The following is a 21,846-nucleotide window of genomic DNA, read 5'->3' on the forward strand; positions in this document are numbered from 1 at the left end:
AGCAAAAACATGGTTGAAGGGATAGGTTGTAAGGAGTTTCGTAAAGGAGGAAAGAGAGGTAGAGAGGTGCAGAGGCTAAAGGAGGAAATTCCGGCGGAAAGAGCCACAATAGCTGAAAGCAAAGCCACCAAATGTGGAACATTTAAGATGCACGGGGGGGGGGGGGGGGGGGGGGGGGGGGGGGGGGTTGCACGAGAAGTCAGGATTATTTTTTTTAAAACGCAGAGATCTCAGAGGATTGCGGAGTTGAAGGAGGTATAGAAATAGAGATGGGCGAGGCCAAGGAGGGATTCGAAAACAAGGGTGAAAATATTAAAATTTCCCAGGCATTGCCAGACTGGGAGCCAATGTAGGCTGGTAAACACAGGAGTGATGGATGAACCGGAATTTTCTATGAGTTCAGAAGTTTATGGCGAATGGAAGACGGGATGGCAGCCAGGAGAGCTTTAGAATAGGTAAATCCAGGGGGTGGTTTTCATGATGGTGCAGACATGCGATCAGAATCTCATGCATGACTGCCAGATGGATGGAGGGTGTGAGTGGTGGGGATTAAAGGCAATAGTATGGCATATTGGTTTAGCACACTGGGCTAAAGAGCTGGCTTTTAAAGCAGACCAAGGCAGGCCAGCAGCACGGTTCACTTCCCGTACCAGCCTCTCCGAACAGACGCCGGAATGTGGCGACTCGGGCCTTTTCACAGTAAATTCATTTGAAGCCTACTTGTGACAATAAGCGATTTTCATTTTAATTTCAGCTGAAGAAAATGTCCGTGCATCAAAGTGGATGTCAGTCAAGCAGTCTGACTATTTATAAATCATCTCACTTAGTGTTACCTGAAAAGACGTGGGAGTACTGTTCTGGGTAGAAATATATCCAAAAGGATAATTTTTATTTTTTTTTTTGAAACTCATGGAAATTTTAAGGATCTCAATCAAATAGGAATGGAAATAATAGTATAGACCTCAAGGGTTAGAGGTTTGAATCCAGTTGGTAATCATGATGAAAATATATCATTTTACCAAAAGGGGCACTGGTACAACCGTGGAAATGTTTATACACCTGCCGCTGGCTCCAGAGAGGTCAGGTCAGTAGTTGAAAAAGGGAAGGAACAACAATAAAAGGGAGAAAATCTAACAAACTAAAGTAAAATCCTTTCAAAACAGAAAGTAACATACTAGTGATGAAACTGTTTTTGTTTTTGATGAACCTCTGGACCAGTCATAAATGGGGCCGATAACAGAAATGGAAGAGAATTTTCAAATAAAACAAAATATTTTCGAGAAGTATTATAGCCGATCAATACGCAGTTCTGGGACTGTGGGAGTATCATTGGCGTCATGATCACAGAGTCATGGTGCTGCCCAAGTTAACAAAACTTGCTTTTAATCGCTTTGAGAACAAGCCAAATGAATGTTGACAATCTTTTTCTCCCCGTGGATTCAGTTTCCTCACAAACATCATCTTTCATTTCTGGGCATTTATTATATTGTACAATTTTGCTTCAGCTCTTATTTGTTTTCTTTGTATAAATGCCTTAGTCAAATAATTTTAAATCATCCATCAAGTTTCCTCCTGAAAAATCAGGAATATAATTTGCAAAGTGAGTGCCATACTGTCCAGAGCAAGATAGACCTTTGCTATATGTCAACCTGATTGCAAGCATTGATGTCGGCTTCCTGAAGCCATACCCTAACATCGAAACATCAAGCATTTTATTTGTGCGTGTGGTTTTCCCTTTTGGCACCAGAGTCTCAAACTGCTTACTGCCTCCTTAAAACTAACTTGCAAAGTGTCTGGACTGGTATTAATTGTGTCTGCCTTAACCTTGGATCTGCACTTAATTTACAGCCTCATATGTGACAGCTTTCACAGCTAACCTCCTCAGAAGGCATCTTGCATGCATGTTCCTGCACGTGCCATGCGCTATCCCTGGTTAGTTATGTAGTTCAATGGTTACCAATCCCTGATAAAATACTATATAATTATCCTGTTCTGTTTTTAAGTCCCCTAGCTTGCTCTCGCCCCATATGTACTTTTTGGCATCCTCACAAGTTACATTTTCCCCTCAACTACCCAGACTGACGACAGACCAATTTGAAAAACAAAAATGCATTAGGTAAGTCTGCAAAGGGCCACAACAAGCTTCACTCCACTGATTCAAGAAGCAAACTTTGAAAATATTCATAAAAACATAATGTAGGTATTTTTGCCATGTAACAAATGGCTACATCGCATTTGGTCTTTCTGAAAACCTTTGGGATAACCTTACCAAAACTACTTCCAAATCACTACAGATTTTTAATTACTAATTGGAGTAGAATAATTCTACATTGTTGCTCTAGCTAATAATCCCAAAGAAACGGGTCTCCAATATGCCCCCAGTTAAAAGTACAAAATTAACATTAAAATATTTGTGGCCTATTTAATTAGAATTGAATTGCTCGACTTCTCAAAGTCATCAAATACGGTCAAATCCATCAAAGTTACAATGTGATTGACTTCGACTTTACCTTGAAAAATCAACTCCTGTTGATCACTCAATGTATTCTGGTCACGGAACAGGGTTTACAGCAAATAAATCTCTCAAAAAATTAATTGAAACGGACAGAAATATAAAATAATGAAAGAAAGTGTCCTTTTGCATTCGCAGAAATAAAAATAAGTTTGATTCTAATTTAGACCATAGCTGTAGTTTGAGAAGCATGTGTTTCTTTTCCCATTGATGTTTTAATTGTCCTTGTATAGACTCCCAAAATATTAATAGTACAAACTAATTCTGCAAATACTTCATGCTAACATTCTTTCATATTACGATCCCAGTTGATGTTATAACTGGACGAGAAGATCCCAGAATGCAACCCTGCCTCAAAAGACCAGAACTTTTACTCTTTTAAAAATAAACGTTGGACAGAGACACAGGGCTGCAAATTAGTGTGAACAAGAAAAAACATTGAACATAAAACAATTGGATAATGATACAATACTCCTTTACTGTCTCTCCACCCCCTGAGCTGAACAATTGCACACAGGTTTTAATATCATGGATTACAAAGTAAATTGTCAGCTACAACGGTCCCATTAACACAAAGTTTGTTTCTAAGCACACAGATTGGTTGCGGTCAAATACACAACTTGAACCCAAATTACTGCCTGTAGTTTTCTCTGAATCTACCAGATTATTGTCACACGAGAGTTTCCAAACTCCACTTCCAAAAACACACTTTTTAAAAATCTTCTCTCAAGACTTCAGCTTGTGACCATGGAGTGATTGGTCTCATAAAGGCCTGTTCCTGTTCAAAGTCACAGAAAAGGGCTCTTTTTACCCAGATCCAGATGGAATTTTGATGAAAGGCGCAGGTGAATGTTTGAGGAGTAGTTTACCCCTGGAATGGTATGTTTTCTGATCACCGGACCCGGCAGAAAACAGAGAGGGGTTTGGCTGGAAAGTAGAAACAGTTTTGTGCTTCACAGACAGTCTCTTCCAGCATGCAGGCGGGGGAGGGGCAAGCTGGAAAGCCCAAGATACAGGAACTGATGGCTTTTATCAGGGAGGAATTCCATAAACAGAGGAATCATGAGGATCATGCAAAGACCATTGCAGAAGCTGTGGCACCCCTGAAGAGTAGTTTGGAGGTGCAGGGGTCACAGATTCGGGAGTTTGAAGGAGCGATCGCGGACCACAGTGATCGTGTGAATGCTCTGGAGGCGGAGCTTCTAGGAGATCTTTGTAAAACGCTGAGGGCAAAGGTGGAGGAGCAGGGGAACGCCTCGAGAAGGCAGAACCTGCAAATAGTGGGACTGCCTGAAGGAGTGGAAGGTGAGTGCCACGAGGTACGTCTCGAGGATGCTGGCGGGACTGGTGGCAGAAGGGGTGCTGGATAAGGCACCTGAAGTGGACCGAGCGCATAGGTCTCTGAGGCAAAAGCCTAGAGCTGGGGAGGCGCCATGGGCGGTGATTGTGAGACTCCATTAATTTGTGGCGAAAGAGAAAATTCTACAGTGGGCCAGGGAGAAGCGTAGCTGCAGCTGGAAGTTAAATAACGTCCAGATGTATCAGGACATCGGAGTCGAGTTGGCAAAATGGCAGGCAGGTTTCAACAAGGCCAAGGCAGTGCTGTACTGGGGGCAGGTCAGGTTTGGGGTGCTCTACCCAGCGAAATTATGGGTGACGTTCAGAGGCCAGGAGTATTATTTTGAGACATCAGAAGCGGCCGAAGACTTCATTAAGGAGCATAAACTGGGGGAGAACTGCGTGGACAATGCTTGGGAACCGGGGTGCTGGCACTATGTAATGGTCGGGAGCATGTTTGGAGTGGGTGTAGGGATTGGGGATTTTCGCCTTTTTTTGTGTGGGGGGAGGGGGGTTCTGTTCAATGTTGAGATTGTGAGGAGTTGTAGGGGTGAAAGGTTTATGTGGGGATGGATGTTCCCATCCCCCCTCCTGTTTTAATGGACGGTTTGTGTTTAACATCTGTTTGTTTGCTTTTGGAGAAGGCTACCTGGAGGTCAGGAGAAGTCCTTGTTTGGGTGGGGGAGGGTAAGGCCAGCAGGAAGCCTTCTTCTTTGAGCTGAGGAGTGGGGGTGGGGGGTGGGCATATTAGGATGCGCCTTTGGGCAGGGGCAGCCGCACTAGCAGGTTATGCTGGTGAATGGAAGTGAGGTGGTGGGGGAGAAGGCCAAGAGGGGTGGCAGGGGGAGGGTTTCTGCAACGCGGCAGGGGGCGAGAGATGACATGGCCAAGGGGCCATCTGGGATGGGCTAGGTACAGAGTGAAATTAAAGGGGCAGGAGATAAGTGGGGAAGATGACGGACGGTAGAGGGGATTGGAGGCGCAAGCCTCCGGTAAGGTTGCCAACGGGGAACGTCTGGGGACTGAATGGGCCGGTTAAAAGGTCGCCGGTGTTCGCGCACCTCAGGAGCTTGAAAGTGGGGGTTGTCTTTTTGCAGGAGACACACCTCCGTGTGAAGGACCAGGTTAGGAAGGGGTGGAGGTTTGATTTGAAATCGAGGGGTGTGGCGATTATAATGAGCAAATAAATGGGATTCGTGAGGGCGAAGGAGGAGATGGATCCAGGTGGGAGATATGTGATTGTGAGCCTATTGTTTGTTGTGTTGGTAAATTTGTATGCCCCAAATTGGGTGATTTGGGTTTTATGAGGGGGTTGCTGGCAGCAATCCTCGATTTGGCCACGTACCAGTTGATCATGGGAGGAGATTTTAACTGTGTCCTGGAGCCGAGGGTGGATAGATCGAGTCCCAGGTCGATGGGTAGGACACAAATGGCAAGGGAGCTGGGGTGGGGGGGTTATGGAGAGGATGGGTATGATGGATCCATGGTGCTTTCAGAACCCAGGGGGAAGGGAGTGTTCCTTCTTTTCACACGTCTATAAGGTGTATTCGAGGATTGATTACTTTGTAGTGAGCTAGGAGATTTTGGTTGGGGTGGAGGGAGCAGAGTATGCGGGGATAGTTATCTCGAACCATGCACCCCACTGGCTGAATATTCGGTTCAGTATGGGAGAGCAGAGGCCGGGGTGGAGGTTTGACTCAGGGTTGTTGGCGGATGGAGGTTTTTGTGATAAGCTGCGGTTGGTGATTAGGGATTATGTGCCGTTCAATCAGAATGGGGAGGTGTCGGCGGGCATTTTTGTGGGGAAGCACTGAAGGCAGTGGTCCGGGGAAAAATGATCTAATTTAGGGTTTGTGCGAATAAGGAAAGGAGGGCAGAACATGGCCGTCTAGTGAGCGAGATAGTGGAGGTGGACAGGGAATATTTGAGGGTGCCCACCGTGGAGGAATTGGCAAGGAGGAAAAAGTTGCAGGGGCAGTTTGACAGGCTGACAACGGGGAGGGTGGTAAGGAACTGCATATGGCAAGAGGGGTGCAATGCGAGTATAGGGAGAAGGGGTGCAATACGAGTATGCTGGTGCACCGGCTGCGGAGGCAGGCTGCATCCAGAGAAATATTGAAGATCTGGCACATGTTTTGGGGTTGTGACAAATTAGGAAGATTCTGGCCGGAAGTGTTCGCGGTCTTAGCCAGGATAGTGGAGGAGGGAGTGGACCCATACCCTTTGGTGGCGATATTTGGTGTTTCAGAGTAGCCGGAGCTCATGGAGAGGAGGAAGGCCGATGTCTTGGCCTTCGCCTCTCTGATTGCATGGCGGCGAATTTAGCTGGAGTGGCAGTCAGTATCGCCACCGGGCGTAGCGGCTTGGTTGGGTGACCTGTATGACTTCGTGAGGTTAGAGAAGGTAAAGTATGAGTTAAGGGACTCAGCAGGGAGTTTGAGAAAAGGTGGGGGATGTTTGTGACCGAGTTTGAGGAGCTGTTCAGCGCAGGAGGGTGGGTGATTTTTATTTTTGGGGGGGGGGGGATAAAATGCGCTTTAAAAAATAAAATTCATCTCATAATAATGCTTTCCCTTTGCAGTTTGCATTCCGAAATCCAGACTTTTGGCTCTTTTAACCAAAGCTCCCACTCAACTTTTAATAGTGAATCCAATCTGGGATTTTAAATCACCCACTCAGAAGATTTCCTTTGTCCTTACCGCTTTTGCACAAATCCGGAGAACCAGCTGTCAACTTCCATAGTTATTGAAATTCGGGTTCCACAGGCTGTAGTAAAATCTCACAAACGACTCCCAATATCTTTCTGGCCTCTCAGTCTACTTCTCAGATGTGTTTGTCTTTACTGAACAGTGTTCTGTTCTAGTACTTTTAACCTCTGACCTTTTGGAAACTTCTCTTCATTACTCTAGTTTCCTTAACTAGTTGCTCTTCAAATCTCTGCCCTTGTTTTCTTAACCATTACTCCATGGTATGACTTTTCCCCTTGCAAAGGTGAGGAAGACGTTCCTTCTAGCCTCTAAACCAACTGCTTCCAGCAGAGCTGCCTTCTCTCTCACTACCCATCTTGAACTACAATCAAATTAGCTAAACTAAAACTTAAAAGCTTCTCTACCTTACAAGACCCCAGTTGCTAAGCAACACCCACATGCTTATGCCCTTTATTTATTCTTCACACTGTAGCCCTCTCTCAGCACAATAGAACTTAAGCTACTCCCACACATGCACACAACTTTGTCCAGCATGAATTTAACTATAGTCTTACCCTTCCAGGCATAGAAACATTAAACTAACCTAAACACACCTAAAACTATACCCTATTTCTAATGCTTATCGGTACAAATTTAAATCCCTTAAAACTTGCTTTGTTTTCTTAACATTCCTTTCAATGGATAAACCAAGCACCTTTTACTATAAATCAGAAGAGATCTGTAGCAAAATACACTATGTAATTTGCTTTATAATCTACTTGCACATAAAACTCAAGACCCCAGTTCCATGGTGGTCTCAGCTTGAAACTGCTGCTCTCATTCCTTTATTTCCCATTTATCCGATTATAGGTTTCTTGTACTTCGGTCTAAAAGAGTTACAACTGTCTTTTCACCTGGATGTCTTTTCTCAAGTTTGTAAATCAAAGGGGAGTAATGACAGCATTCTGTTAATGACCGAGACACAAAACACCCAAAGCTTTAATAGTTTTCAACATTCCTTTCATTATCTGGTAATTTTTGAAGTATTGAAACCAATTCAAAAATACATTATTTTTACAGTAATTAATTTATTCAGTGCCTTGTTATGTTGGCAATAATTTGCCAACCCAGATTAGCTGCCAGTTGTGCAATTTGTCGAATGTTATGCCACAATGTCAAGGAAAGCTAATGTTTACTTTATCTTCCATGAAAAGCTTAATTTCTATGTTCCAATTTAAAAGTAAAGGATTATCGCAACTGAGTCAGTATTTTTTTTTTTAAATCAATGGAATTAGATAATTGAAGTCTGATTGTCAAATTCTGAGTAATCTTCAAGATATTTTATGGCAGCTGCTTTGGCGCGTTTTCCCAACCTCCTCCTTCTCACCTTAAAATTTTCACAAAAACATGTAGTTTTCCTCTAGCTGGACCCAATCCCCCAGCTGTACAAATAACACAGCTTCATACCTCTAAAAGCACCTCTGAACACACCCAGCTGGCATTGTTCTAGGAGGCTGCCAGGAGCACAAAGCCATCGCACAAAGAACTTGCATTTAAATAGGGCCTCATCGCATCCACAGGATATCCTAAAGCGCATTCTGCCCAATGAATTATTTTTGACATGCAATCACTCTTGTTCCATAGACAAATATTATCAGTGCCTTTAACCCATAGCAGGTTTAAAAGAACAAAAATGTTTAATCCATTACTCACTTTGCTTCTGAAGTGGAACTTTTTAAAATCACTTCTAGTGTTCAAGTCAGCCATAGAAAGAAAGAGCATGCATTTATATAGCACCTTTCACAGCTCCTTCCATGACCTCTATATGTCTCAAAGCACATTACAGGCAATTCAATACTTTGAAGCTAGTCACTGCCACATGAATCATCAGCGGTAGCCTTTTAATGATTAATCCAAGTCTCTCATCATCTATATTTAAGTTCTAGATTTGCTTTTAACCTGAAATCCTGGTTAAAAATCCACCATATTTACACGCTTTACACACAGATTCCTGGAAGTAGTCTTGCAGATTACGATAACCACACAAATGCAAACAAAGCAGCCGGGTTCACTTCGAGGGACTGAATTGAAAGGCGAAGAATTTACCGTAGATCACAGTGCACAAATCAACTTTCAAACCTTCAAAGAAACCTTTCTAAAACCAGGAGCCGACTTATACGACCAAGTATCAAATACAAACTTTGTTGGTGCAGGTGCAGAATGTGGGGGGAAGTAACAGCAATTCAAATGTAATCAATGTGACAATGTTTCATTGAAGTGATTAATTCGGAAAGGATACCTTTTACCAAACTCAACGCCTATTAGGGCAGCACGGTAGCATGGTGGTTAGCATAAATGCTTCACAGCTCCAGGGTCCCAGGTTCAGTTCCCGGCTGGGTCACTGTCTGTGGGGAGTCTGCACGTCCTCCCCTTAATTACTTACACGACAAATCAGAACTAGGGACTGTAAATATCTTGGATTTAGATTTGTCATGTGTACTGATGAGGTACAATGAAAAGCATTGTTCTGCGGACAGCTCGGGCAGATTGTTACATACATGAAAACCATAGGACATATGAGAAAAACAAAACGTAAATACATCGACATAGGGTGAAGCATACAGAGTATAGCACGACAACAATAGAGAAGATGTGTAAAGAGATCAGTTCGGTCCATAAGAGGATCATACAGGAGTCTGGTAACAGCGGGTAAGAAGCTGTTTTTGAATCTGTTAGTGCGTGTTGTCAGACTGTTGTATCTTCTGCCCGAGGTTGGAAGAGAGAATAACCCTGGTGGGAGGGGTCTTTGGTTATGCTGCATGCTTTCCCAAGGCAGTGGGGAGGTGCAGACAGATGGGAGACGGGTTCACATGATGGACTAGGCAGTATTCACAACTCTCTGCAGTTTCTTCCGGTCTTGCACCAAGCAGTTGCCATACCAAGCGGTGATGCAGCCAGATAGGATGCTTTCTATGGTGCATCTGTAAGCATTTATAAGCGTCAATGTGGACATGCCGAATTTCCTTAATTTCCTGAGAACGTATAGGTGCTGTTGCGCTTTCTTGGTTGCAGCATCAACATGGGTGAACCAAGACAGATTGATGGTGATGTGCACACCTAGGAACTTGCAGCTGTCAACCATTTCCACCTCAGCATTATTGATGCAGACAGAGGTGAGTACGACATTTAAGTTTCTTGAAGTCGATGACCAGCTCCTTAGTTTTGTAGACGTCGAGAGAGAGATTTTTGTCATTACACCACGCCACTATGTTCTCTATCTCTCTCCTGTAATCTGACTCGTCGTTGTTTGAGATCCAACCCACCATGGTCGTATCATTAGCAAACTTGTCGATGGGAGTTGGAGCCAAATTATGCTACAGTGGTCCAAAAATCAAGAAATTTCTTAACACAGTGTAGTTAGAATGTGAAACTCACTACTACAGGGAGCAGTTGAGGCAAATAGCATAAATGCATTCAAGGGGGAAGCTAGATAACAACTTGAGCGAGAAAGGAATAAGCACATGTCAATGGGGTTAAATGAAAGAAGTGGGTGGTGGTTTGGAAGGAGCATAAACAGAGGCACAAGTGTGTTGAGCTGAATGGCCCACTTCTGTGCTGCATATAATTTAGGAGTTTGTAAAATTATTTTCAGGGATCATTGCTATCTGCTGCAGGGTGAATGCTGTTTCGCAAATTCATTCAATTCTACATCTTTTGCTTACTTATCTTTGGAATTGATTTGGCTTATGCTCAAAGTACTAATTTCCAATTTTTTTAATGAAATGGAAAACAAGCAAATTTGAGAATCATGTTTTTTTTCCTGGTAGTGAAATTTTATACATCACATAGCAATGGGCCACAAAGCTGAAAATTAAAAATGATTTGATGACTAATAACTATATTGGAGCAAAGTTTCCTGTGAAAGTAATTAAAAAATTGATGGCTATTATGAATATCGAAAAACACGCCGCCCCAATTACATCACTCTGCCCACAGTTTAATGAAAGCCGCTTTCAACACGGAGGCTCCTTCTTATTTGATTTAGAAATTTGTTGGTATTTCCCCCATTTAACTCTCCACAGAATGTTAACACCTGTCAGTTGCGAGAATCCTTTTCACAATGTGATTATCATAGATAGATTATCATAGAATTTACAGTGCAGGAGGCCATCCGGCCCATCGAGTCTGCACCGGCTCTTGGAAAGAGCACCCTACCCAAGGTCAACACCTCCACCCTATCTCCATAACCCCACCCAACACGAAGGGCAATTTTGAACACTAAGGGCAATTTACATGGCCAATCCACCTAACCGGCACATCTTTGGACTGTGGGAGGAAACCGGTGCACCTGGAGGAAACCCACGCACACACTGGGAGGATGTGCAGACTCCGCACAGACAGTGCTACCGTGCTGCCCCCTTTTAATGACTTCCAGTCAACCGCTTTGGCACTGCAAACTATCTATTCCAAATGTAGAGAGTCATTGCTTCAGGTTTTGAAATTTTCCAGAAGTTAAAAATATCAAAACTTTAAATGTATTTTTCTTTTCTGTCACATTTTTCTCTTTCCTATTCCAATTCTTCCTTTTCCCTATTACTCTTTCTGCACCCAATTTGTCTCCAGATTGGTCCTTCCTCTACTTATTTTTCAACCCCTTCACCTCATTGGTTAAGGAGCATTGCTCCATGTTCAGACAGGTCTCATATCCTGCACCCCCGCCCCCATCTCTCGCTCTCTGCCTTTATAAACTTGCCCTTCTCACCAACTTGTCAGCACATATATTTTGAGCTGAAAGTTGCAAACGCAAGTCCAACTATTAGCAGGTGTGGATAGATGCCCAGCTGCAGCAATATCTGGCTTATAATATCAGCACCTGCTCATGAGACAAAGCAGAAAGGCTTCTTCACAAGAAGCATCCGGAAGAATGGACTCAAAAGTTTTTCTGCCCACAGATGCTGCCATACCTGCTGCGTTTTTCCAATGTTTTCTGATTTTATTTGAGCTTTCCATAAGACATAGGAGCAGAATTCGGCCACTTGGGCCCATAGAGTCTGCTCCGCCATTCAATCATGGCTGATATTTTTCTCATCACAATTCTCCTGCCTTCCCCCCATAACCCCGATCCCCTTATTAATCAAGAACCTATCCATCTCTGCCTTAAAAAGACACTCAGTGAATTGGCCTCCACAGCCTTCTGTGGCAAAGAGTTCCACAGATTCACCACCCTCTGGCTGAAAAGATCCCTCCTCATCTGTTTTAAAGGATCGTCCCTTTAATCTGAGATGGTGTACTCTGGTTCTAGTTTTTCCTACAAGTGAAAACATCCACTCTATCCAGGCCTCGAAGTATCTTGTACATTTCAATGAGATTCCCTCTCATCCTTCTAAACTCCCAACGAGTACAGACCTAGAGTCCTCAAACATTCCTCATACGACAAATTCTTCATTCCAGGGATTATTCTTGTGAACCTCCTCTGAACCCTTTCGAAGGCCAGCACATCCTTCCTTAGATATGGGGACGAATACTGCTCACAATACTCCAAATGGGGTCTGACCAGAGCCTTATGCAGCCTCAACAGTATATCCCTGGCCTTGTATTCTAGCCCTCTCGACATGAATGCTAACATTGCATTTGCCTTAACTGCCAACTGAACCTGCATATTAACCTTAAGAGAATCGTGAACAAGGACTCGCAAGTCCCTTTGTGCTTCTGATTTCTGAAGCATTTCCCCATTTAGAAAATAGTCTATGCCTAATTTCCTCCTTCCAAAGTGCATAACCTCACACTTGTCCACATTATATTTCATTTGCCACTTCATGCCCACTCTCTTAGCTTGTCCAAGTCCACTGCAGCCCCCTTGCTTCCTCAATACGACCTGTCCCTCTACAGATCTTTGTGTCATCTGCAAACATAGTAACAATACCTTCAATACCTTCTTCCAGATAATTAAGGTATATTGTAAAAAGTTGTGGTCCCAGCACAGACCACTGAGGCACACCACGACTCACCGGCTGCCATCCTGAAAAAGAACCCTTTATCCCCACTCTTTGCCTTCTGCCAGTCAGCCAATCCTCTATCCATGCCAGGATCTTACTCTAAGCACCAGGAGCTCTTAACTTATTTAACAGTCTCCTATGTAGCACCTTGCCAAAGGCCTTCTGAAAATCTAAATAAATCATGTCCACTGATTTTCCTGTCTAACTTGCTTGTTACCTCCTCAAAGAACTCTAACGGATTTGTCAGACAAGACTTCCCTTTGACAAAGCCCCATTATATTGATAAACAACTTTGTCATTTTTACCACAAATAACAAACATGAATTTTAGCCTTTGAAACATGGCTTGTATCTTACAATGAGGGGAGCAATTTAAAGTAACACACGGAAACACACTGATTTAGGTGCAACTTTCCCTACAACATATTGAAAACAGTACATTAAACATGCAGAGATAAAACTGTTACGTTATGATAACGAGCAGTTAATTTTGTGCCTTTGTTATAAAATGTAATTGTAGTCGTTTTAATAGACCAGCTACTAAAATATTAGCCTATTATCAATTTCAGACTGCAGGCAGCTACAGACACTAAGCTTTGGTTGCAGCAAATTCTGCATTAACAATATTTAACTGGAAGTCATAAATAATGCCAGACTTCTGGGTTGTCAAGTCTACATGAAGTGTTGTGCACATGGTTAAATGTTTCTACCTCCTTGTAAATAAAACAAACCTGTGAATAAAGTATAGCTGGATAAAGTACAGCTGGGCAAGCTATCACCAGAAGACCACAAGATATAGGAGCAGATTTAGCCATTCGGCCCATCGCGTCTGCTCCGCCATTCGATCATGGCTGATATGCTCCTCATCCCCATTCTCCTCCTGCCTTCTCCCCAGAACCCCTCATTCCCATATCAATCAAGAAATTCCCGTATTAATCAAGAACACCAGATTTGTGCTTGTGGTGCTGTTGCCTACAGGGTTACAGACCAAGACCTGTAATCAGACAGAATAGTTTTTTCTTAGAACACAAGAACGAGGAGCAGGAATGGGCAACTTAATCTTGCGAGCCTGCTCCACCATTCAGTACAATCATGGCTGATCGCATCCTGGCCTCATCTCCACTCTCCTGCCCATTCTCCATAACCCTTCAACCCATTACTAATTTAAAATCTGTCTAATTCCTCCTTAAATTTACTCACTGTCTCAGCATCCACTGCACTCTCAGGTAGCGAGTTCAGATTTATGACCCTTTGGGAGACATAGTTCCTCCTCATCCCTGTTTGAAATTTGCTGCCCTTATCCTGAGACTGCGACTTCTCGTTCTAGAATGCCCCACAAGAGAAAGCAACCCTTCCACTCCCAGGTTCCATTCCGGCTTGGGTCACTGTCTGTGTGGAGTCTGCGCATCCTCCCCGTGTGCGCGTGGGTTTCCTCCGGGTGCTCCAATTTCCTCCCACGGTCCAGGGATGTGCAGGTTGGGTGGATTGGCCGTGATAAATTGCCCTTAGATTATCATAGAATTTTGGACACTATGATAAAACTAGGACAAAAGTTCGACACAACATCGTGGGCCCAAGGGCCTGTTCTGTGCTGTATTTCTCTATGTTCTATGAGTTATTTGGCTGCCGACCATCTAGCTTTCACAGCATATAGAAATGTACTTTATCCAGACCTTTTATCATCTTGTATACCTCAATTTGACCTCTTCTTTCCCTCTCCCCCCCCCCATTGTCTGTCAATAAATGATTCTGGTATCAGACATACTTGCAAGGGAAATGGAACAGCTGATCTGTCTGGCACGATCACAGGAATAAGTATCCAAAGTTACTGACAATAAAAAAAGTTAAAATCTGAGGTGCTCACAAAAAATGAAAGAAAACATTCTCCTTTGAGTTTCTTAATTTAATTTCAGAAGCACCATAATCAATCATGCGCCTTTTGAAGAGACTCCAACAGATGCAGAATGTTCAAAGCAGCTGCTATGCAAAATAATTTGAAGTGCAAGGGGCCTATAATTTTCCAGGTATCATAATTGAAAAGTCCCAATCTATACACATTTTTAGAACTGCAAAACTCAAAGGAGGTCTCACTGTCTCAACGCGGTGATAAATGGTACAAATCATTCTTGAATCATTCGCTGCACTCCTTCCTGTCATAAGCATCATGCTCAACGTGTTAAGTTGAGTAGCCAGATTTTTTACATCAGTTTTTCCGTCAATCTTTGTATGATCACCAAGAATATTTATAATTATTTTAGCATCCGAATGCAAAAACAATAGGGAAATATTTTCTCCATGTTTGGTACACATGGAAAAATCAGAATCCTGTTCCTAAAAAGTGCGATTGTTTAACTAATGTGTGGGAAGAACATCCAGCACTCTCAACAAAATAACTTGGCCCTTCTGTTCGAGATCTCTGTGCTGCTCTAACGTCAGCTTTGTGCACATCCTCGAGTTTAAAAGCTCCACCACTGGCAGTCTTGCTTTTTGCCACAGCTGCCCTAAATGCAATTTCCTCCAGAAATGTCAAAATCACTATTTCTTTAAGACACTCCTTAATACCCAACTGTTCCACCAAGCTTTCAGACTGTCTATCCTAATATCTCCATATATGGCTCAGTGTCAAATCTGTTGAATAACCTTCTTTTAAAGTGCCTTGGGATGCTTCATTATGTTCAAGGCAACGGGCAAATACAAGTTTTTGTTTTATAAACTAGCATTTAAATCTTTTTGAGGCGCTAGAAAAAAATCTTTGAAAAGGTGGACAATCTAGAATTGGTCACGTCTGACCTCACATATCCTTTGACAAATACAGTATACATTCTGTGATTATAAGTCAATTGTGAAGAGGAGGGCAGCACGGTGGCACAGTGGTTAGCATTGCTGCCTACGGCACTGAGGACCCGGGTTCGAATCCCGGCCCTGGGTCACTGTCTGTGTGGAGTTTGCACATTCTCCCCGTGTCTGCGTGGATTTCGCCCCCACAACCCAAAAGATGTGCAGGTTAGGTGAATTGGCCACGCTAAATTGCCCCTTAATTGGAAAAAATAATTGGGTACTCTAAATTTTAAAAAAAATTGTGAAGAGGAGTAGAGCAGACAGATGGCCTTTACTTCCCATCAGAACCTAAGTAACACTCATCTGACAGTCATAGTGGGAAAGAGGTACAAGAACGTAACACACCTCAATGGATTATTTTTTTGTTCACAGGGGGAGCTCATCGTCTTCCATGTCCTGAAAATTGAGACCATCAGTTCACCTGCTTCTGATTCATCCCGCCCCACCCTCCTTTCTCACCAAGCTAAAATTTCCTCCAGGATTTTCTCTAGATTCTCTCCTAGCTCTTTCAAACCTGAGTCATAGAATTTACAGCTCAGAAGGAGGCCATTCGGTCCATCGAGTCTGCACTGACCCTTGAAAAGGGCACCCTATTTAAGCCTACGTCTCCATCCTATCCCCGTAACCCAGTAACACCCACCTAATCTTTTGTACAATAAGGGGCAATTTAGCATGGCCAATCCACCTAACCTGCACATCTTTGACTGTGGGAGGAAACTGGAGCACCCAGAAGAAACCCACACGGACATGAGGAGAAAGTGCAAACTCCACACTGACAGTCACCAGAGGCCAGAATTGAACCCAGGACCCTGGAGCTGTGACACAGCAGTGCTAACCATTGTGTCAACAGCCACAGCTTCTCTGAATACACCTGGTCCTCAAAACCCAACTCCCCTCTCTTGATCCTATTCTCACTTAATGTCAAGCTATATAGCTTCCCTTCCTGGCCTCCATACTACCCAACATTATATTTGGTTAAAACAACTCTCACTGTTTTTCCTCATCAAAAAAGCCACCGTGATGTTTCTGTCCTTTCACACAACCACCGCATTTCCAGCCCTCTTTCTTCGGCAGTCTTTGAATGCGTTGGTGCTTCATAAATCTGTCTTTATCTTTCCTGCTGTTCCATGTTTGAAACATCTTCAATCAGATTTCCAACCCTGTCACAGCACTGAAACAGCCCTGATGAAAATCACAATGACACCCTGTGACTGCAAACATTGTTCGCCCCTTAACTTTCACAAACTGGCAAACAGTTAAAAAAAACAATGGCGGCGGGGTCCCAGGTTCTACCCCGGCTCTGGATCACTATCTATGTGGAGTTTACACATTCTCCCCGTGTTGCGTGGGTTTCGCTCCCACAACCCAAAAGATGTGCAGGCTAGGCGCATTGGCCATGCTAAATTGCCCCTTAATTGGAAAAAATGAATTGGGTACTCTAAATTTTAAAAACAAAAACAGTTAAAAAAAACATCGTAAACCACGTTCACATGTTTTGGGCATGCCCTAAGCTGAGGGGGTACTGGGAGGGATTTGCGGACGTCGTGTCCCGGGTGCTAAAAATAAGGGTGGCGATGGGTCATGGGGTGGCAATTTTTGGGGTTTCGGAAGACCCGGGAGTCCAGGGGGAGAAAGAGGCCGATGTTTTGGCCTTTGCTTCCCTGATAGCCCGGCGACGAATACTATTGGCGTGGAGGGACTCAAAGCCCCCGAAGACTGAGTTGTGGCTTGCGGACATGTCGAGTTTCCTGGGTATGGAAAAAATTAAGTCTGCCTTGAGGGGATCTGTACAGGGGTCCGCCCGGAGGTGGCAACCATTTATTGACTTCTTTGCGGGAGAGTGAGCGTCAGCAGGGGGTGGGGGTGTAGAGTAGAGTAGAGTCGGAGGGATAAAATGGCGGGTAGTACCGGTGGGAGAGGAGCAGGCTTGTGCAGTATGTCACGATTGAAGTATTGAAAGTACATGGATGTTTGCACATTTTTGCCTTTTTTGCTTTCTTTCTGTTGATGTCTGTAACTGTTTACAAAGCCAAAAACTACCTCAATAAAATTGTTTATTAAAAAAAAAAGAAAAAACATCGTACTCCTCCAATGCAGCTCCTCCATTAACCAAGCGGATGGACTGCCCGGTCTTGGTTCCAGTCATATCTCTATGGTCGCAATCTCCTGCAATGGCTTCTATTCATGTCCTGGCACGGTTATAACTGGAAATCCCCAGGGACTTATCCTTGGCCTTATACTAATTGCCATTTACATTCTGCCACTTAGCAACAGTATCTGAAAATACACGCTGCACATATATACCAATGACACTCAGCTCTGTCGCACCACCACCTCTCTCAACCACTCATGCTACTGTGCTGTCAGGCTGCTTGCCCTCCAGTTCTGGGTGAGTCAAAATCTCCTCTAAACACTGGGAAAACTGAAGACATTGCTTTCAGCTTTCAACACCCCAACTTGCCACCAACTCCATTTGCTCGATATTTTTTCTATCTTCCGGCCTAGCCACTCTCTCGGGTTTAACCATATTGCCTACAACCTCGTCAATATATCTGCCTACTTCAGTCTCTGTAACATTGCTTGTCTCTCCCCGTTAACTGCTGAAACCCTCATCCAGGCTGTTGTTACCTCCAGACTGGACGACTCCAATGCTCTCCCAGCCAGCCTTCACCTTGCACTCTCCACGAACTTAAGCTTCCCATTTCCAGGGGCACACCAATTCCCGTTCGCCCCCAATTTTAAAATTCTCATCCGATTTCTCAAATCTATCCACGGGTTTGCCCCTGCCCATCTCTGAACTCCTCCAGCCCAACAACCTTCTGAGAACTCTCCATTCCTCCAAAGCTGGCCTTTTGCACATCCCCATTTTCCTTTGCCCCTTACGCATGGCTCTTTCCTCAGCAGCCAAGGTCCTAAAAGTTCCTGCCCCTTTCTTCCTTTATGATAATTGTAACTTCCTCCCTCTTTGACCAAGCTACTTATCAGCTGTCACCTTCTCTGGCTTGGTATCAATTTTATCGTATTAATCTCCCATTAGTCCAAGTGGCTGCTTTACGACATTAAGGATGCCCAAGAGTGCCAAGTTGTAGTCATAGAAAAAAGTGAATCAAGTAACTGAAGACCTGGCTTTGCCACTTGAGTTCAGGCCTTTTAAAGCAAGAGTCCTTCAATTTGTTCCAACTGTTTTATTCTATTTAATGGGTCACTGGACTAAACAGTAGCATTCTCCCCTAAGCTTAGAAGATCACGAGTTCAAGCCCTGACCTTTCATGTGAAATGCTGAAGACATTTTTGATACAAAAATAATCAAAACTAGCCCGGTAATGTATTATGACCACAAGTCAATTTCTTTACTATAAATTTCCCGATTTCTATCCCTTTTTCCGATTTCTTTCCCTTTTCTTTGCTAATTCTTGCTCCTCCCCTCCTAAACCTTTGCTGTGATATGATTCCAATCAGTTTGACTACGACCAGCAATAAACCATACGTTGAACTTTTCCCATGTGTATAAACTCAATATGTCCTCATTCGACAGCCACGTACTTGTACATCCAGCTGGGTTTATTGAATAATCAGCAGTGGTGGGAATTCTGATTAAGTTTTCCTTTCATTCACCTAGGCAAGTACCACTGTCTAGCTGAGATTAGCTAGTTCAGCAGAGAGTATAAATACAAATCAGGGGCCTTCTTGGATTTTATTGGCTGAATAATGCACTGTGATAGCAACACAAGAAGAACGTAGGAAATAGGAAGCGACAATGGGCTATTTGGTCCCTTCAATAATACTGTGGCTGATCTGATCAGGGCCTCAACTCCACTTTCCTGCTTGTCCCCTGTGACCCTCAAATCCCTTGTAGATGAAAACCACCTTGACTTTATTCAATAAACCAACTGCCACTTCTTCCTGGGGTAGGGGATTTCACAGTTTTAACAATCCTTAAGAGAAGACATTCCTCTTCAACTCCACTAAGGGGAGACCCCTTATTCTGAAACTGTACCCATAGCTCTTTAAAACTACTTAATGCCTCTAAAATATATTTTCCAGTCAAAGAGACTGATCTAAAATATATAATCTGACAGTTGATATCTTGCTCCTTACAAGATTGTTAAAAAATTCATATACAATTAAGTAAAAAATTAACAAATTACATATGCACATACCTTTAAAGTGTGGAAAGTGGCAATAGCACATTTAAGTATTGTGTCAAGTGAACTCATCAGACATCCTCAGCCATCCCTATATTGTTATTGTTAAACATTTGGTAAATCTCAGCAGTTCTGACAGCATTTGTGCAGCAAGAACAGAGCTAACATTTCGAGTCTGGATGACTCTGATGAAGAGTCACCCAGACACGAATTTGCTTACATCAACATGCACATTTGATCTGAAATCCTCTCTCCAACTTTTGCAACATAGTTTGATCTCTTTTTTTTTTAAAACGTAATGAAACTGGGACAATTAAAAGCATGTTAAAAAAAAAGTTTCTTATAAAATTCACCATAAACAATCCCAATACTTCAGCTTGAACAATAAAAACTTAGTGCGCAGAAACTTAAATTTTCCCAAGAGCCCAGTAACATCATAAATGCTGCATCTGAATGTCAGGGCCACAAATGTGTGCTGAGCCCATCCATGGTCAAGCAAATGCCTGTAAAGCCAAATAAACTTTTATTTCCCAAACACAATAGTTAGACAACATTTTTAAAAAGGAAGCTTCAATGTTATTTCCCACACTTGACTCAGGTTGGAATATTATTTCTCACCTTTGTGATTTTTGTAATAGGAGTTAACTCATGCACATTAAATATCCAATAGTGAATAAAATAGTCAATAAGGAAACAGATCCACAGGGCATTTATCCAATTCACAGCCTTGAAAATTGCAAAACACGGAAACATAATTCAAAAACGCAGCTTTATACAAAACTTGTTTGCAGAAAATCAATCACACTTTGTCAAATTAAACAAGCTGTTTTGAGGAACAAAGAATGGGATCATTTCCTAAGCTTGGGTCATGGAGGACCTAGTTATATATATATTTTTTTAACCCTTTCAATAAAATAACTGATTGGAAAAAGATAAAGCTTGGGCCAGAGAGCGCAAGGAATTAATAAACCATTTAATTTCCTACCAACAACCTCATGTACATGATCTCTAATCCAGTTCTCTAGCACATTTTAGCAAAAGGAAATTGTGCTCCCCTCTTATGGGCACGTTTCAAAGCTTCGGGTTTTATTTTCGACATGTTCATAGCCTGGCCACATTCCGTGAAAAAAACTGTGCGCGTCTCCAGCTTCTGTGCGCTGGATACATATTATCCATTAACCAACTTTAACAAATAGTTCAGTTCGAAACTTGCAACTTGTTGTCCCTTTCTCGAACAGGAATATCTCACACATGCAAACTGCAAACAAATGAGTGGATGTTACTAACCCAAATAAAATGTGTTGGCAGTCACAAAGAGGAACGTTTGCTGCTTACTTCTTTGCATTTATTACGAGTTTATACAGGTTGCGTCTTATAGATTTTGACGCACTTTTCAGAATACTGGGAAGTGACACCCGACACCACATCTTAAATTCTTGTCTTTGTGACCTTAGTGCGATTTTTCCCACCCCCCCCCAGCCCCCAAAAAAACTTTTCACAGTCAATCGATCTGAATTCACCGAAGCCAACAATTTTACATTTGACGGTCCAAGATCCAGGCAGCCGTCGAATAAAAATAAGATATTTTATTTTGTCTGATTTCCATGGGGGGGGGGGGGGGGGGGATAAATCGCTTAGCACCGAAAGGGGGTCTAAAGATAATCGCCGATTTGCCTCAGGAACGGGTCCAATCGTGGATTTTCTTCACTTCGGTTGGGGCATTTACCACAAAAGTAGCAGCGGGACAAGCCAACAAGGCAGGCTTGATTAGATGTAGCAAACAGCCCGGCGCCCTCCGCACAACAACCCGCACCTACCTACCTGTTGCAACCCAGCAGTGACTAAAAGCGACCAACGTGAGTAACAAAGTCTCCATTTGTAGCTGGAAGAAGACGTGAAAAAGTGTTTCACTGAGGCCCCATGGTTACAATGTATCACTGCGGCACCCCCCTCCTGCTTCGCTGCTGCCCTGCCGCCAGCTCTTCCCCGGCTGGGCTACTTTCCCCGTCCCTCCTCCTCCTTCCCTCAGACTCCGCCGAATGGCCAGCGGAAACCCTTCCTGATGGACAGCCCACCCCCACCAATCAGCACCGCGACCCTGCACCTTTCCCCTCTTGTATTGGCAGATCACTGACCCCCCGCCCGGCCAATAGAGAGCGGGAAGAGGCGGGGTCTCTTCCCCCCCCTCCTCCCTCCCTTCAAATGGGAGTTAGGCTGAGTTGAAGAATGTCTGTCTTTGGATCAGTGCCACAGGACCTTCAGAAGGAGGTGCCCGCCAACCGATTGCCCTTACGTCGCCCTCACCTAGTTTTACAATTGTTCTCCCGAAGC

The 21,846-nt window shown here is 43.4% G+C and overlaps 1 protein-coding gene across 1 annotated transcript in view; it reads right to left on the reverse strand.

Moving 5' to 3' along the window:
- lrp5 (low density lipoprotein receptor-related protein 5) overlaps positions 1-21,549 on the reverse strand; it is a 210,757-nt gene extending 189,208 nt beyond the window's left edge. The window contains exon 1 of the mRNA XM_038808188.1: positions 21,337-21,549. Coding sequence (XP_038664116.1) covers positions 21,337-21,391 — 55 coding nt within the window. The 5' untranslated portion in view covers positions 21,392-21,549. The remainder of the gene's footprint in view (positions 1-21,336) is intronic.
- Between the last annotated feature and the right edge of the window lie 297 nt (positions 21,550-21,846).

The sequence above is a fragment of the Scyliorhinus canicula genome, chromosome 9 (genome assembly GCF_902713615.1).
Source record: "Scyliorhinus canicula chromosome 9, sScyCan1.1, whole genome shotgun sequence".
Lineage (NCBI taxonomy): Eukaryota > Metazoa > Chordata > Chondrichthyes > Carcharhiniformes > Scyliorhinidae > Scyliorhinus > Scyliorhinus canicula.